Source organism: Haliotis rufescens, unplaced genomic scaffold (assembly GCF_023055435.1).
Source record: "Haliotis rufescens isolate VD_foot unplaced genomic scaffold, xgHalRufe1.0.p SCAF_21, whole genome shotgun sequence".
NCBI lineage: Eukaryota > Metazoa > Mollusca > Gastropoda > Lepetellida > Haliotidae > Haliotis > Haliotis rufescens.
In genome coordinates, this window is record NW_025963902.1 from 12,769,961 (window position 1) to 12,785,857 (window position 15,897).

At 37.1% G+C, this 15,897-nt stretch overlaps 2 protein-coding genes across 2 annotated transcripts; one reads left to right on the plus strand and one right to left on the minus strand.

Moving 5' to 3' along the window:
* Positions 1 to 10,807: 10,807 nt before the first annotated feature.
* On the plus strand, positions 10,808 to 12,702 carry LOC124133815. The gene is made up of 4 exons (XM_048401345.1): positions 10,808 to 10,982; positions 11,317 to 11,418; positions 11,686 to 11,839; positions 12,218 to 12,702. The coding sequence occupies exons 1-4, from the start codon at positions 10,808 to 10,810 to the stop codon at positions 12,531 to 12,533; spliced, it is 747 nt and encodes a 248-aa protein (XP_048257302.1). The 3' UTR covers positions 12,534 to 12,702.
* A 999-nt stretch (positions 12,703 to 13,701) lies between these two features.
* Positions 13,702 to 15,672, minus strand: LOC124133807 (putative nuclease HARBI1). Its single transcript, XM_046498349.2, has 2 exons — positions 14,743 to 15,672; positions 13,702 to 14,081 (listed from the first exon to the last, which is right to left on the minus strand). Exons 1-2 carry the CDS (start codon positions 15,468 to 15,470, stop codon positions 13,793 to 13,795), a joined length of 1,017 nt encoding a protein of 338 aa, XP_046354305.2. The 5' UTR covers positions 15,471 to 15,672; the 3' UTR covers positions 13,702 to 13,792.
* Between the last annotated feature and the right edge of the window lie 225 nt (positions 15,673 to 15,897).

The following is a 15,897-nucleotide window of genomic DNA, read 5'->3' on the forward strand; positions in this document are numbered from 1 at the left end:
TTCGACATGGTATGGCATGATGGACTCGTCTCAAAACTAGCACAAAATGGAGTAGAAGGGAACATGGCAAACTTCATAGACAGCTTTCTGCAAGACAGGTCGCTATCAGTTAAAATAGGGAACAATCAATCTGATCCTATGGCACTGGATAATGGCACGCCACAAGGCAGCATTATAAGCCCAACCCTGTTTAATATCATGATCAATGATCTTTTTGACCATGTCAACTCTCTTACCCAAACTTCTAAATTCGCTGATGACGGAGCAATATGGGTAAAGCAAAGAGATATTTCACAAATCAGAAAAAGACTCCAGTCAGCCCTGGACGGAGTACATCAATGGTGCAATAAATGGGGATTCACCCTTTCAAGTGAAAAAACTGTTGGAGTTCTATTCAAACGCCAGGGGAAAGATGCTATGATACCCTGTGTCTCCATAAAAGGCAAACCTATCAAATTCGAAAAATCTGCAATATTTCTTGGGGTGATCCTTGATCAACACCTCACTTGGCACAAGCATATAGAATATGTGGAAAACAGATGTCAAAAAGACCTGAACGTATTACGGGCAATTTCAGGCACATCTTGGGGTACTCAGGTGGACATCTACAAATCTCTTATCAGATCTAAAATTGACTATGGTTGTGAGGCTTTTCCTTCAGCATCAAATACTGTCTTGAGGCGCCCAGACAGAATACAATACAAAGCCATAATGCTGGCCACAGGCGCAGCAACAGGTACCTCACTAGAAGCACTACAAGTAGAAACGGAAGAACTCCCATTGAAACTATGAAGGGAGCAGGCAATATTATCGTTCTGGGGACGAACATCAAACCCTTTGGTTAAAAAGATATGGCAAGACAAAAACACTTGAGATGAAGCCCTAGCTGAAATCCCTCACTAAACCCATCTGGGATATTAGTACGTGAACTCTTTTGAAGTAACAATTGCGATGACATTCAGCCTCCAGAAAGTCACTACAAAGGGTTACACCCTCCCTGGACTTTACAAACTCCCAAAGTTGACACTGCTTTAACATCAGAAGTCACTAAAAGAGAAAACCCAACCCTACTACGATCAGTAGCTATCACTAAAATTCGAACTACCTGGGACAGCTGGGCCCATATATACACTGATGGATCCAAGAATCCTATCAACAACAGTGCTGGTTACGGGATCCATATCCACAGCTCCAAACCCCAAGCACATTCAGTTCGCTTGCCTGATGGTCAGTCAGTATTCACGGCTGAATTGGAGGCAATTCATCATGCACTCAAACTCATACAGGAACTCCCGGAAGCAAAGGCAGTCGTCCTATCAGACTCGCTAAGTGCACTTCAGGCCATCAGTGGCAGAAACTCAAACTCCAGGCCAAACACAGTCAACAATATTCCATACGAATTTACAAAACTATCGGACCAAGGGCAACAGGTGGAGCTGTGTTGAATCCCCTCTCACATAGATATTCATGGAAATGAGAAAGCAGACTCACTGGCGAAGCTAGCGCTAGACAAAGCGGATATACAGCCTATTCCCTTTAGTAAACTAGAGATAAAAAGCAAAATCAAAGCCTCCATAGCAGAAAGATGGCAAGCCCAATGGGACGCAAGTAAGATCGGCAGATGGTTATACAAAATTCAACCCAAGGTCAAACAAAAGCCAAACTCATACTCAAATGAAAGAAAAATTGAAATTGCTATCTCACGCCTCAGACTTGGTCACAAAAAGCACTATGACAAGGTTTGTTCATCTTGCAATCAGGCTAAAACCATTGACCACGTGTTACTAGAATGTCAAGACCATGCCCCAGCCCGGGCTAGGTTAAAACAAGAATTGCAGTTAGATCCGCTATCTGTCATAGATCTCCTAAAGCCAAGAGATGCAATAGCGAAGGCAAAACTAACTCTATTTCTGAGAGATGGACAGCTGCTCGAACGTATATAATCAGAGCAGCCAAGGATAAAAATGAAATCATATCAATATAAGAAAATAGAAATCATATCAATGCAAAAACAGAAATTATGTGAATACCGAACTCACAATAGATATGTGTACCCTTCTCACACACAGGAGTCCCAAAGAGGGACAGGTCAGCCGAAATTGCCTAGGCAGAAGGCGACCTCTTAAACACTTAATGCAACAATAACAACAGTCGTGATGTTTAAGATTATTAACCACCCGGGTCAAGTCGATCCGACAGGTAGAATGATACGCAGGATGCCAAAAGAGGTAAGGCCAAGTACAGTACAGAAACTGAAGTAAGTTGGGCTCTCTTAGTTTTCTGTATGCTTACACATCATCTCATCACGTCATACTGGATTTAATTATGTTTCTTATTCCAATACTGCTAATCTTTGTCAGTGGCCAGTGATAGTATGTTTTATGGAATAAACAAGTCCCATTTTAATTCTGGAAACCCAAAAGTCCAGAAACTCTACGCTCTTTGCCCAGTCTCGGTTAAAGGTATTTACAAAATTAAACATGCCGTTTTCATGGGAACATACCAAGGAAGAAAAAATGAAAAAAAAATTGTTTAAAAACTCAATATTTAGCCTATGTCGCCCATGGGCCTGCCCATGGGCGAAGTCTGGCCCATGGGCCTGCCCATGGGCGAAGTCTGGCCCATGGGTAGGCCCATGGGCGAGAATATTTTCCTCTACTTAAAACTCATGTTTTTGTATCGCAAATACATTTAATGTATTCATTCAAGTATCAGGACACAAAATTTAACTCATTTTAACTTAATTCAACGATTTTATAGCGATATTGAAATATTTCGCCCATGGGCGAGAAAAAGGTTTGGCCCATGGGCAGGCCCATGGGTAGGCCCATGGGCAGGCCCATGGGCGAGAATATGTTCCTTTACTTAAAACTCATGTTTTTCTTTCGCAAATACATTTAATGTATTCATTCAAGTATCATGACACAAAATTAAACTAATTTTTACTTAATTCAACTATTTTACGGCGTTATTAAAATATTTCGCCCATGTTTTCGTCAGTCCCTTTCAAGCATCAACTAACTGTTTGCAAAGTATATTGTATCATGTGAAATATACTTTATATTATATCATTACATTACTATTTAAAAAGGGCTTTTGGTTGGATGTTTCCTTTAGTTCTACAAATTTCACCTGTTTTACATATTGTAGCGATCTTTAATGAACCCGGCCTTACCTCTCAAAACGTTTTGACAGTTTATCATACGAATTCATGTGCGTGTACTCAAATTCATTGGAGTTATTTTCCACAACATTAAATTTTAGTTAGTTTCTATTTCATTTCCCATTTTATGTCCCGTTGATACATCACACTGGGCAATTACGTGACACTGGGTATGCAGTATACAGGTACGCGTGCGCGTCTTTTATTGCATAACGTTTGGCTGAATATCTTACATTCTAACGAAATCTCGAAATAATTATTTAATTACAAGCAGTGTCGAACTGACCAGTAGGAATTATGTTTCAATGCGATTGAGGAAAACGTGAGTGAATATTGTGACACTAAAGCAACTTTTAACTGCATTGTCACTTTTGGTATGAAAATGGTAATAGTTAAGAAAAACGTAACAGCCTTCTTATGATAATTCTCATATTCTCATTAGTACGTTGTGTCTAATTACAGTGTCGGCCTTATTTACAGGTGATTCTACAGTACTTGTTGTCGGTCAATTTCAATCTGCCACACCACGCGTGAATAAACAGTTATGCAGGTGTTGCTGTGGGCAAATACCTAGCCTGTACATGTATATTTTTGTGGATACATGTATTACATATTTTCGTTGATATGTGGATATATTAAGCACCAAGACACAAAAAGTTTGTGAAAGATAAATTTGTGCCTTGATATATATATTCAACGAGAACGAAGCTTGTATTTTCTCCGCGATCCTGATGTGTAGCATCGTTTAATTGGTCATTCATTAAAAGTATGTTGTGAGGCGATATCAAAGGAGCCGCTCAATATACACAGTGTCGTCCGTTTCGCGTGAACTACCACCCTACCCTGTCAGTGAGAGTTATGTAATCGGTACACAAATATATTTGGTGCAATGTCAGTGTGGAAGAAGTTTGAATTACGTCCGGCAGTGACCACAGAAAGTATAGTACCAATCAACAAGGCCAATGCCGTACTAATAACCTAGTGACTCGCGTAACAACGGCTGTCAATATGTCTGCTACATCTACCATACCATCATCCCTGTCACAACTGGCGTATTAACGGCTTATTCAAAATATTAATTGTAGAAATGTCGTTACCAGACTAACGTACGTCGTATTCAGTCCTCAACTGGATGTTACATTCCTTATATCAGTTAACAGCCCTGTTTGTGAAAATATTTACTAGACATAAGATTTAATGACTAATAAAATCAATTGTAAGACCGCATAGACCATAAAACCGAATAAAATATGTCTTGGTATCATCTCTTGTGTATTAGATGATGGCAATGACCGGAAATGTTATAACGTTAGATTAAGAAAGAGAAACATTAAAGTGTTTTACAATACTTGGAAACATGAGCAATAAGATGTAGCAACATAAACATGCATGGAATAGGGAAAAAGGATGAAAACAAATTGAAAAGGATTTTAATACAAAATTATCGAACTAAATAACTTGCCTGAACAGAAGGGGTACCCAAACTTGTTTGACAGTTATTCGTGTGTTGTAGACTGTCGAATGGGACTCATGTGTGTACGTAGGGTACGCATATCTATTGCAAGTTTTAGTACTCATACACTTTCTCTTTTTGTTTTTTGTTTGTTTGTTAGTTGTATAACGCCACACTTAGCATTATTTCAGCTGTATGACGGCGGTCTGTAAATAATCGAGTCTGGACCAGACAATCCAGCGATTGACATCATGTGCATCGATCCACGCAATTGGGATACGATGACATGCATCAACCAAGTCAGCGAGCCTGACCACCCGATCCCGGTAGTCGCTTCTTACGACAAGCGCTGTCGCCCTTTTACGCCAAGAATGGTTTGTTGAAGATCTTCACGGGTCTATTGAATGCAGGGATTTGTGTAAAGTCATTCAGACAGCATACAATGCCAACTAAAAAATTATACTCAGTGTCTCCGCAAAGTAATATAGTACGGTACTTAGAGTACATGTGAGATTATACTCAGTTTAGGGAGATGTTTAATCCATATAACGTGTTATTATTCTACCTAACAATGTATTTAATGAAATGAATGCAAAACAAACTCAAAAGGTTTCTTTGAAAAAACTACCCCTAGTCTTGACTTATAAAACAACTGCAACCCGACCCAGATTAAACGCAACTTACAAACACAATCATAATCTGGTTAGTCTGTATCACTCAACGAGGCCGCTTACTCTGCCCACAGTATGACAGTATTGGGCAGTTAAGTAATTAGGAGCCAAATCCAGGCAGGTACGCTGGTCACACTTGACTGGTCTGATTGATGATTAGGTCGTCTGACAATTGGCAGTGAACCATAGCAAGAAGTATCTGCGAAACTATTTGCTCTTTTTATGGGACCGATTAGTTTTATTACCATGGGCCTCGGCACAAGCGTGGTGTTGGAAGACAAGTTATACACGTACATCCGATATGGTGACTGTTTTTCGCTATTCATATTCTAAATACATTCATAATACCACAACATTTTAGTACTCCTTGAAACTTTACAATCACTTCAATATGTACAATAGATTGAACGAGAACACTTGATATATTGCAGATTATTAAATCATTGTCTCTATTATCAGCCGCTACGTTTGTATCGTTTGCATTGTACAAAGAAATATTTTATCTGTCCTTTTGCAGATTTAGCCTCAGAATGTGCTCATTCGAATTAGGAACGAAAATAATTGCTTATCATGAGTATATATGATACAGTTAAAAGTTACTTGTACACTGTAGACGTATTCACTTTAAAGTCGCATACGACCTTCGCGAGCGAGTTGAATGATCCAGGTTAATTGGAACGAAGTCTAGAAAGGGTTGTAAAGTTTTGTATTTGGTAATGTGTAGGTTTGTTAAATATAATTTTTAAATTCCTCTTATTTCAATATGTAAAAACATAACTATGCGCTTAAAAACAGAGCTGACTTGATGGGAGATAGCCACCTCAGATTGTCTGTTGGACACGGTTTAACCTTACTGTGTCCTCACCCTGGTTGTTGTTACCGTTGTTATAAGGGATTAAGAGCTACGGCTCATTGCATTTTTGGTTACAGTCTGTATCACTAAAGTGGACATGTGCAGGTGAACTCTGTTCAATTAGTATATGAAATGCCCCAAAATGTGAACTCCAGACAATAATAACCTGAGGGTAAATCCACGTGCGTCTGCCTTTCCCCTCGTTCACCTTCGAAATCCTTGATTATTATATCACGCCAGAGTTCTGAAATTCAGTGACAATGTTGCTGAACAGTAGAATCTGATGGACGTTTTGTGCAGAACCTGTTTGACACTATGGGTTCCAGGACCACTAACACTCTGAGCTGAAAAAGTTTGGTCCTAACCGCACCCAACATCTACAAGTTTGTAAGCTTGTAGACATCATTAAGAAGTAATTAACAGTCCCATGCTGAGACCTTTCTCAAAATTCAGACCGGTGGCAGGCTGCCAACAAAGAGAAGAAAATATCGCAACCCCGACACGAGTGTGCTCAGTCAAACAATGAACTTACGACCGGCAGAAAACAACTCCAGTTGAGTATGCCGATGCTGTATCTCAGCCGTGTTGGCCTGAAAATTTAAACGTGCTAATTAAATCCAAAATCGTATAAATATTTTTAATAGAAACCGTATCTTAATTTGTTCTTGCACTGCATCATATCGTGTTTTTCATCTGTATATGTGTAATGTGTATATGTATCCATGACTACACTTATACCGCATATTCTGCAACAGACTATAATTAATCACCTTATTATTGTCTCTCCATTTACCATGGCTGACTGCACTAATACCCTTTTAACAGTGGACACCGATATCAGTATACATGTAGGCTTTTTGTTCAAAAAGGAATATGCAGGAAATTATATGTTACAATTAACTGTGTACTAATTACATGTTTGAATGTTATCAGTTTTACGTTCTGAGATACAGTGATGTAAGCATCTTCTAAAATCTTCTAAAAATATAATAAAATACAAAACTCTCTGCCGTAATGTTTTTGTGGAAATCATTCGATCAAGTAAAAATGACTGCGTGACAAGAAGAATCAACTATTTATACCCGATAAAAGAAACTGCCGTATTTTAGGAACAGTGCTATAACAAGACATTTGAAATTTCTAACAAGCAGATACATTAGATACAGTGACTAGACTACAGGTACGTAATCCGTATCAATCAAAGGTGTAAAAAAACTGAAAATCATATCTGTCGGAGACCTACCAAATTACCAAGTTTTATCATTACTATATTTATTACAATGCAAATACTTCAGTGATACATTTTTTAGAGGAGAGGGCATACACACAAGTATATTGCTTCCGTGTGTGAATGCAGGTTGTACTTGGTATCTAAGTTCTCAGTTTCATACCGGTTGTATAACTGAATTTGTATACGGAACCATGCGTACAGCATGACAATTACTTGCTGTTCGTCAGTTTACAACACACATAACACGGTCAAACAATTTTAGGCACCGCTTTTGCGAGTTATTTAGTACAATAATGTTTTATTAAAATCTATTTCAATTTGTTTTCACCATTTTCCCTATTGACAGTCGTTGTTGCGTGCGTCACTAGGTAATTAGTACGGATTGACCTTGTTTATTGTTTCTATACTTTGATGATTTCTGTGGCAAGTGGCGGACGTAATTCAAACTCCTTCCGCACTGACACCGCATCAAATATATTTGTGTACCGATTACATAACTCTAATGGACAGGGTGGGGTGGTAGTTCACCGGACGACACTGTGTATATTGGGCGGCTCCTTTGATATCTCCTCCAAACATACGTTTATTGAATGACCCCATTAAACGATGATACACATCTCGATGAATATATCAAGGCACTAATTCATCTTTCATAAACATTTTTTTGTCTTTGTGCTTAATATATCCACATATCAACGAACATTTGTAAAACATGTATCCTAAAACAAATAAACATTTTCAGGCTAGGTATTTGCCCACAGCAACACCTGCATAACTGTTTATTCACGCGTGGTGTGGTAGATCGTAATTGACCGAGAGCAGGTATTGTAGAATCACCTGTAAATAAGGCCGACACTGTAATTAGATACAACGTACTAATGAGAATTATCATAAGAAGGCTGTTGTTTTTTCTGAACTGTTACCATTTTCATACCAAAAGTGACAATGCAGTTAAAAGTTGCTTTAGTGTCACAATATTCACTCACGTTTTCCTCAATCGCATTGAAACATAATTCCTACTGGTCAGTTCGAAACCGCATGTAATTAAATAATTATTTCGAGATTTCGTTATAATGTAAGATATTCAGCCAAACGTTATGCAATAAAAGACGAATAGTTTTTTTCATTAAAATACGCGCACGCGTACCTGTATATTGCATACCTAGTGTCACGTAATTGCCCAGTGTGATGTATCAACGGGACATAAAATGGGAAATGAAATAGAAACTAACTAAAATTTAATGTTGTGGAAAATAACTCCAATGAATTTGAGTACACGCACATGAATTCGTATGATAAACTGTCAAAACGTTTTGAGAGGTAAGGCCGGGTTCATTAAAGATCGCTACAATATGTAAAACAGGTGAAATTTGTAGAACTAAAGGAAACATCCAACCAAAAGCCCTTTTTAAATAGTAATGTAATGATATAATATAAAGTATATTTCACATGATACAATATACTTTGCAAACAGTTAGTTGATGCTTGAAAGGGACTGACGAAAACATGGGCGAAATATTTTAATAACGCCGTAAAATAGTTGAATTAAGTAAAAATTAGTTAAATTTTGTGTCATGATACTTGAATAAATACATTTAATGTATTTGCGAAAGAAAAACATGAGTTTTGAGTAAAGAAACATGTTCAAACCTTTTTCTCGCCCATGGGCGAAATATTTCAATATCGCTATAAAATCGTTGAATTAAGTTAAAATTAGTTTAATTTTGTGTCATGATACTTGAATGAATACATTAAATGTATTTGCGAAACAAAAACATGAGTTTTAAGTGAAGGAATATATTCTCGCCCATGGGCCTGCCCATGGGCCTACCCATGGGCCAAACCTTTTTCTCGCCCATGGGCGAAATATTTCAATATCGCTATAAAATCGTTGAATTAAGTTAAAATGAGTTAAATTTTGTGTCATGATACTTCAATAAATACATTTAATGTATTTGCGAAACAAAATCATGAGTTTTAAGTAAAGGAACATGTCCTCGCCCATGGGCCTGCCCATGGGCCTACCCATGGGCCAGACTTCGCCCATGGGCAGGCCCATGGGCCACACTTCGCCCATGGGCAGGCCCATGGGCGACATAGTCTAAATATTGAGTTTTTAAACAATTTTTTTTTCATTTTTTCTTCCTTGGTATGTTCCCATGAAAACGGCATGTTTAATTTTGTAAATACCTTTAACCGAGACTGGGCAAAGAGCGTAGAGTTTCTGGACTTTTGGGTTTCCAGAATTAAAATGGGACGTGTTAATAGTATTTTTCATTAAAATATGGCGATATGTTATAACTTTATTTCCTTTTTTGTGAGGGACACGACACTATCATATCTTACAAAAGTATACTGGAAGCATTTTAGGTCAAACATGTTAACGGAAGTTCAAAGAAAATAAATGGGTTTTGTTAATTAGCCTCACCAAATGCATAAGTTATCAATGAAACGGTATGCTATTAACTACAGCTAAAAGCTCAGGACAGCTAATTAAGGGCAAATGGTTGATTGATTACGCAACACCTACTTGATTGCAATTACACAGGGGGCAATTAAGCAAGCTGAGGTAATTTGGATTAATTCCACACTTAACGTGCATATACGGACGCTATGAGAAGGATCGATGAGACACAAGACACAAGTTAAGCAAAAACGTTTCTCCAGTATAATTGAGTGTAATCGAATAATGAAATTAGCGTTTTGTGAGACGATGCTTGAACTGTGAAACCAAACATTAATGTTATCAACTCATGTTTTGGTGCAGGAAGGTGTTTTTCGTGCCAAAAAAGATGTGCATATGTTAAGGTACGAAAAGCTGGTACCTAAGTGGTACCTCAGATGTAAGTACATATAGAGAATCTCACCCTCGTGTCTTTTGATATCAAATATATCAACACGAGTTGATAAAAGTGGAAAAATTCCGAGGCTTGCGGGGGATTTTTGCCACTTTTATCAACGATTGTTGATATATTTGATATCAAAAGACACGAGGGTGAGATTTTATTTATCATCCAACATCATTCTTTCAACTTTTTCGGTTTGTAGACAGTAATTAGCAGTGTCTTCAGTGTAAAAAGTACTGGGGCGGTATTCACAAAGCTTCTTAGAATTTTCTTAGAAATTGACTTAAGTTTTCTAAAAAATTCTTAGTTAAGAAAAAATCTTAAGTATCAATTCACAAACAGTCTAAGCATGATTCTTAGCAAAGTACTAGTATAATATCTAAGAGTTTTCTTAGTCTACCCCGTTGCATCTTGGGATGTAAAGTTTTGACTAAGAATATTCTTAACACCTTTCGAGTGACGTTTTGGACATTCCCTTATCTATAAATAGCAACAAAACACGACTCTTCAGTGTTGAAAACGCGAAAGTAAAAAGTTTTGGCAGACGACCTATTTTCGATCGGCGGGAATATCGACGGCAGCCAGCGAACATGACTGACAAAAAGCGAAAACCCAACTGGTCTGAGGACCAAAACCTGCTCCTGACGAAACTTGTTGACGAAAACAAAGCGGTTTTATTAGGAAAGTTTGGGGCAGGCGTGACAGCTCAAAAGAAAAAGGAAAAGTGGGTGGAGTTGACCCACACGATCAACGCAGCCTTTCCAGGTACGGCAGACCATAAAGATAGTTTTTGGTATTGAAATATATTAAGATTCAAATAATGTTCAATATTCTATTGTTATTCAAGATTTTAGTATTTTGCAAATTTTCACAGGAGCAACGCGCATAAAATCGGAAGGATTTTTTTGGATAGAACTAGATTGTATTGTATAAGATCTATATTTTATTGAACATAAAATTTATTTTCAGGGAAAGAAAAAAATAAATGTTATTGTACAGGTTATCAGTTATATTACAGTGTCACATCCAGTACCTATTCGTTCATTTCTGAAATTTACATTACACAGTTGAGAATTGAATATTTTTATGTAAATCATAGGATGCATCAGAGCCCCCGAGGAGGTGGAAAAGAAATGGCATAACATCCAAAGTAAAGCCAGGGGAGAAATTGCAAGGTACAAGCAAGGTGTTATCAGCACAGGTAATTACTGAGATACATTTAATCTTAATGTGTTACAATTATTGTTTATTCTAGCTTTCAAGTAAAAATATTTGTATTTGGTGTCTTTAAGTACATTTTGGTGTCCCATACAGTGTATAATCAATTCTTAAAAGTTTGAATTTACATATGTATATACAATTCTTAGGCTGTCTTCAATTGTTACTTTAGTATTATTTAACACATTGATTCGGAATAAAACTTTCTCAATTTTTCTGATGTAAGTAAAAATAATTTTCACTTCGACAGGTGGTGGTCCATCACCATGCCCTACTTTGAGTGCCACATCCGAGGTAGTGTGGGATATTCTGGGGCAGGATAATGTATCCATATCTGGAATCCCATCAGCCATGGACACATCCCTCCTACAGGTGGTCAGCCTTTCTGACACAGTTAATGCAAGGTAATTCTACTGATGTATTCCCTTGCCCTTGTAGTGAGTATAATCATTCATATAGCATAACTCTACTTAAATGATTTGCTATGAAAAACTATTATGTTAGCAAAGTACCTCCTGTGTATTAGTGGTCATACACATTACTATAAAAGCATCCATATTAAATTATATATCAATAACAGAGAATAACCAATCTTGATTATCTTCCTAAACAAATCCTGCAAAGTGCAAGATTGTGGTGAAAAGTATTTGAAGGGATCACTAAAAATTATTGATACTCCATGTGTTTGAAACTGATTATTACCTCATATTTTTACCCTATTCAGATACATAGATACTCAAAAACAACAATGACTAAAACATTTTCTGTCCATTTATATACAGTGAATACAGTGACATGGCAGCACTTGACTTGCAGACACTCCAGGCCATGGGAGGAGCTGTCCCTACTGCATCAACAGTGTCTGTGCCTTTACAGCCGGAACCATCAGTGCCAGACACCGCCTCCTCAGCAAAGGGATCCATGAAGAGACCAGCAGGATGGAGCACAGTCCAGGAGCCAAAGTCCTCGCGACAAACTTTCCTGTTGGGGGAAAGCTATGATGAGCTACTCTACAAGAAACTTAAACTTGAAACTGATTGTTTAAGTCTTAAGAAGAAAATTATGGAAATTCAACTTCAAAAACTGCAGAATGAATAAAATTTATATCTATACCATGTATGCATATCACTTTTTAAGGCCAGAGAGTTTACCATGTTTTCAAAATGTAATGTATTCTTTGAAGAGAAAGATTTGAAACCTATTTTGACAGAACCATGCTCCTTTTCAGTTTAAATTTATCTTCAATAATATAATATTGGTTAATGTGTGAGGTTACAGTGTGTGAAATGTCATTTCTATCAATAGGTACATTGATGACATGTCATAATTTGAATGTGTTTTCATTCAACCATATTCTCATGTTTTACTTCTGCTTACAGCAACATTGCATTTCAGGGTTCAAAATCTTCGTATTTGGGTGCCAATGATATGGATAAAATCAATAAAATGTAAGACCTTAGCTGACTAAGCTTGTAACACACTTTTTCCAGTTAAGTATTTCATTGAACAGTATTGTGTATCTGTGTTGAATGCCTTTCATATTTTTATAAGAATATTGTTCCCACAACAAGGAGGCAAACAGTTCAGGATAATGTCAAAATGATCCACAAAAGATTTTGTTAATCTATTTTAGGAATAGGGTACTAGTCATCATATTGTGTTACTTATCGCGAAACTGGAAGATGTCCATTATGGGGTGCCTGTCACTAATTGTAGAAAGTACTTGCTCCGTCTGTTGAGACTATCACCTGACAGGTATGTTTATCAGTGCTAAACAGTATTGTTATCTATGGCCAGTGGCCAGTGAGGATGAATATCTTATTCTGTGTCACTGCATTTGATATGACAAAAAGGGCCAGTTACTCCAAGAAATTGTGATATGTATTACAACATGTATTTGCTAAATTTCTGAAATATGTATAAGAAATGCAGGAAGAATTTAAACGTGTTTAACTTTCAACAATGATTATGTATTGAAGACTTTATGTACTATCGTTCTTTTGAATTTACTACAATAAAATCTGTCTGTCATAAGATGTTTCTTACAAGAAGATAAATGTATTTTCATATACCAGGTAAGTAAACTGGGAAAATGCATTGCAATTGAACCCTTGAGCATTTTTTAAAGAATCCTTGAGATTCACAAATTATATATAATATTTGACAATTATAGTTACAATATTAAATTCATTAACCAGTTGTAATAAATTGTTTGTGAATTATTTTTGAAAAAGGTAAACCTTATCAACTGATTCTTATACTCTTATTTGTTAAAATAAACTGTTTTTTTACTGAAATTTTTTGTTGTTGAATATAATTCATTAAATAGTGGTTTTACTCAATTAAAAGAAGAATTATCACTCACACTGAAAGTGAGTGTTTGCAAAGTGATTCCTGAAGGTCAAGTTGTGGCCAGGAATATCTCTCTCTCTGTAGGGGGCTGTCATGTCTTCATCCGGATCATTGGACTCACTGTCAGGTAATGGGATATTCCTTATCTTGCAGATGTTATGCAGAATTCCACAACATGTTATGATTTTACATGCCTTAATTGGAGAAAGGCGAATCTCTCCATGTAAGACATGGAACCGTCTCTTGAGCTGGCCTATACCTCTTTCCACGACACTCCGGGTCCTTTTATGTGCTCTGAAAAACAAGTTCAGAACCCGTCTAATACACACACACACACACACACACACACACACACACACACACACACACACACACAACAATTTACAGATATGTGTGTATTACAGTCAGTGTGTTCCATAATGAATTTCCACAAATTTGTTTCAGTTATCTTACAAATTGAGTAAAAAATCTGTCCATTTTATTTATAATAATAATGAAATCCAAACATTATTATGCTCTATTTCATCACTCAGTGATTGAACATGAGTAGTCAATAATTATTGTGAAGTGTCTAAGCCCTTTTGAACTCCAATAACGATTATCCAGTCTGTTAAGTGAATGGACAGATGTTTTAGTCACATGATGTAATGACTAAAATATTTAGGCTTTTTTATACTTTGTAAAAAGTGATTCACATTGACCTATATATTTTTAGAATATCTTTTATGTTTTTTTAAACATAAATGTTTTTCTTGCTTATCTGTCATTAAATATATTTCATATTTTTATATGGGTAATTTCTTAATGTTCACTTTCGATATATATATGCACAACCAAATATCTTTTCACATTTGAACACTTAAACTTTTCACAACAACCAATTCTCACTTTTGTAATTTTGAAGGGGGATAACTCTCATTACGATTGCGTGTTCACGAATGTAGGAGAATATTACCGATTGTAGGATGTCTGTGAGCCAGGATTTGGTCTCAGGTACGGCGTAAGCAGCCAGTTTCTGCAGGGGTAGCCACTATCTCCAAGTAGGTGACATCCGGTTGGCACGATGTGTCGTTCAAATAAAATATGAAGCCCGCTTTCGGTGAGTATTCTCGAGTCGTGTGTCGAGCCTGGCCACTTCGCAACAAGGTCAATTATCATATTGTTTGGATCGAATACAAGCTGTGTGTTTATACTGTGGTACTGTTTACGATTTACATATGAGGGTTCGTCGACAGATGGTGCAATAATCTGCACATGCGATCCATCAATCACTCCAACAACGCCAGGGAAGTGAGCGATGTTGTAAAACGCCGCTTGATTCCGACGAATGCAACCCTGTGTTGTCGGAAAGTGAATGAACTGGGATGCTATCTCGGCGTCGGACAAAGCTGACACTGTCTGCCCTATCGCCCGACTGACCGACGATTGGGAAAGACCCAAGTCATCCCCGTTGCATAATTGCATTTTGCCTGTAGCGAAATAACGTAGCGTTGCTACAACCTTTTCAGTTCCTGTCATGGCATGAGAACGAGAGGTGCTAGGACATATTTTATCAGCAATTAAACCAGTCACATATTCAATACCACTTTTGTTTAACCTGTATCTTCTGATTAGTTCTTTGTCAGAATATATTTGCAGTACATCTCGTCTAGCGGTGGTTTGTACAATACCTATGGCAGCCATATTAGATGTCTTAAGAAAATTCTTAAGGACTTAAGTAAGCTCATGAGGTATCTTAAACTTAAGCAAAGAACTAAGCACTGAGAAGCTCTGTGAATATGACTTAAGGAATTTCTTAAAACTTAAGTTGGTTGTTAGGGAAACTAAGATTTCTTTGTGGATTTAAGAATTCTTAAGGCTTAAGAAAATTCTAAGAAGCTTTGTGAATACCGCCCCTGGAAACAGCTTCAGTAGCAGAGCTATTAGTGATGTCAGTTGAGTGTGACGTCATGGTAACCAGTGACGTCACAATGGTCTGCAAAGCATTGTGATGTAATTTCATTGCAGCGATATCTACAGTGTAGATATCGCTTGATTTCATCCAAGCGATAATCTCCTGTGGGAGCCAGTTTGTTATAGTTACAACACACCAAGACGAGTTGTTTGGGCA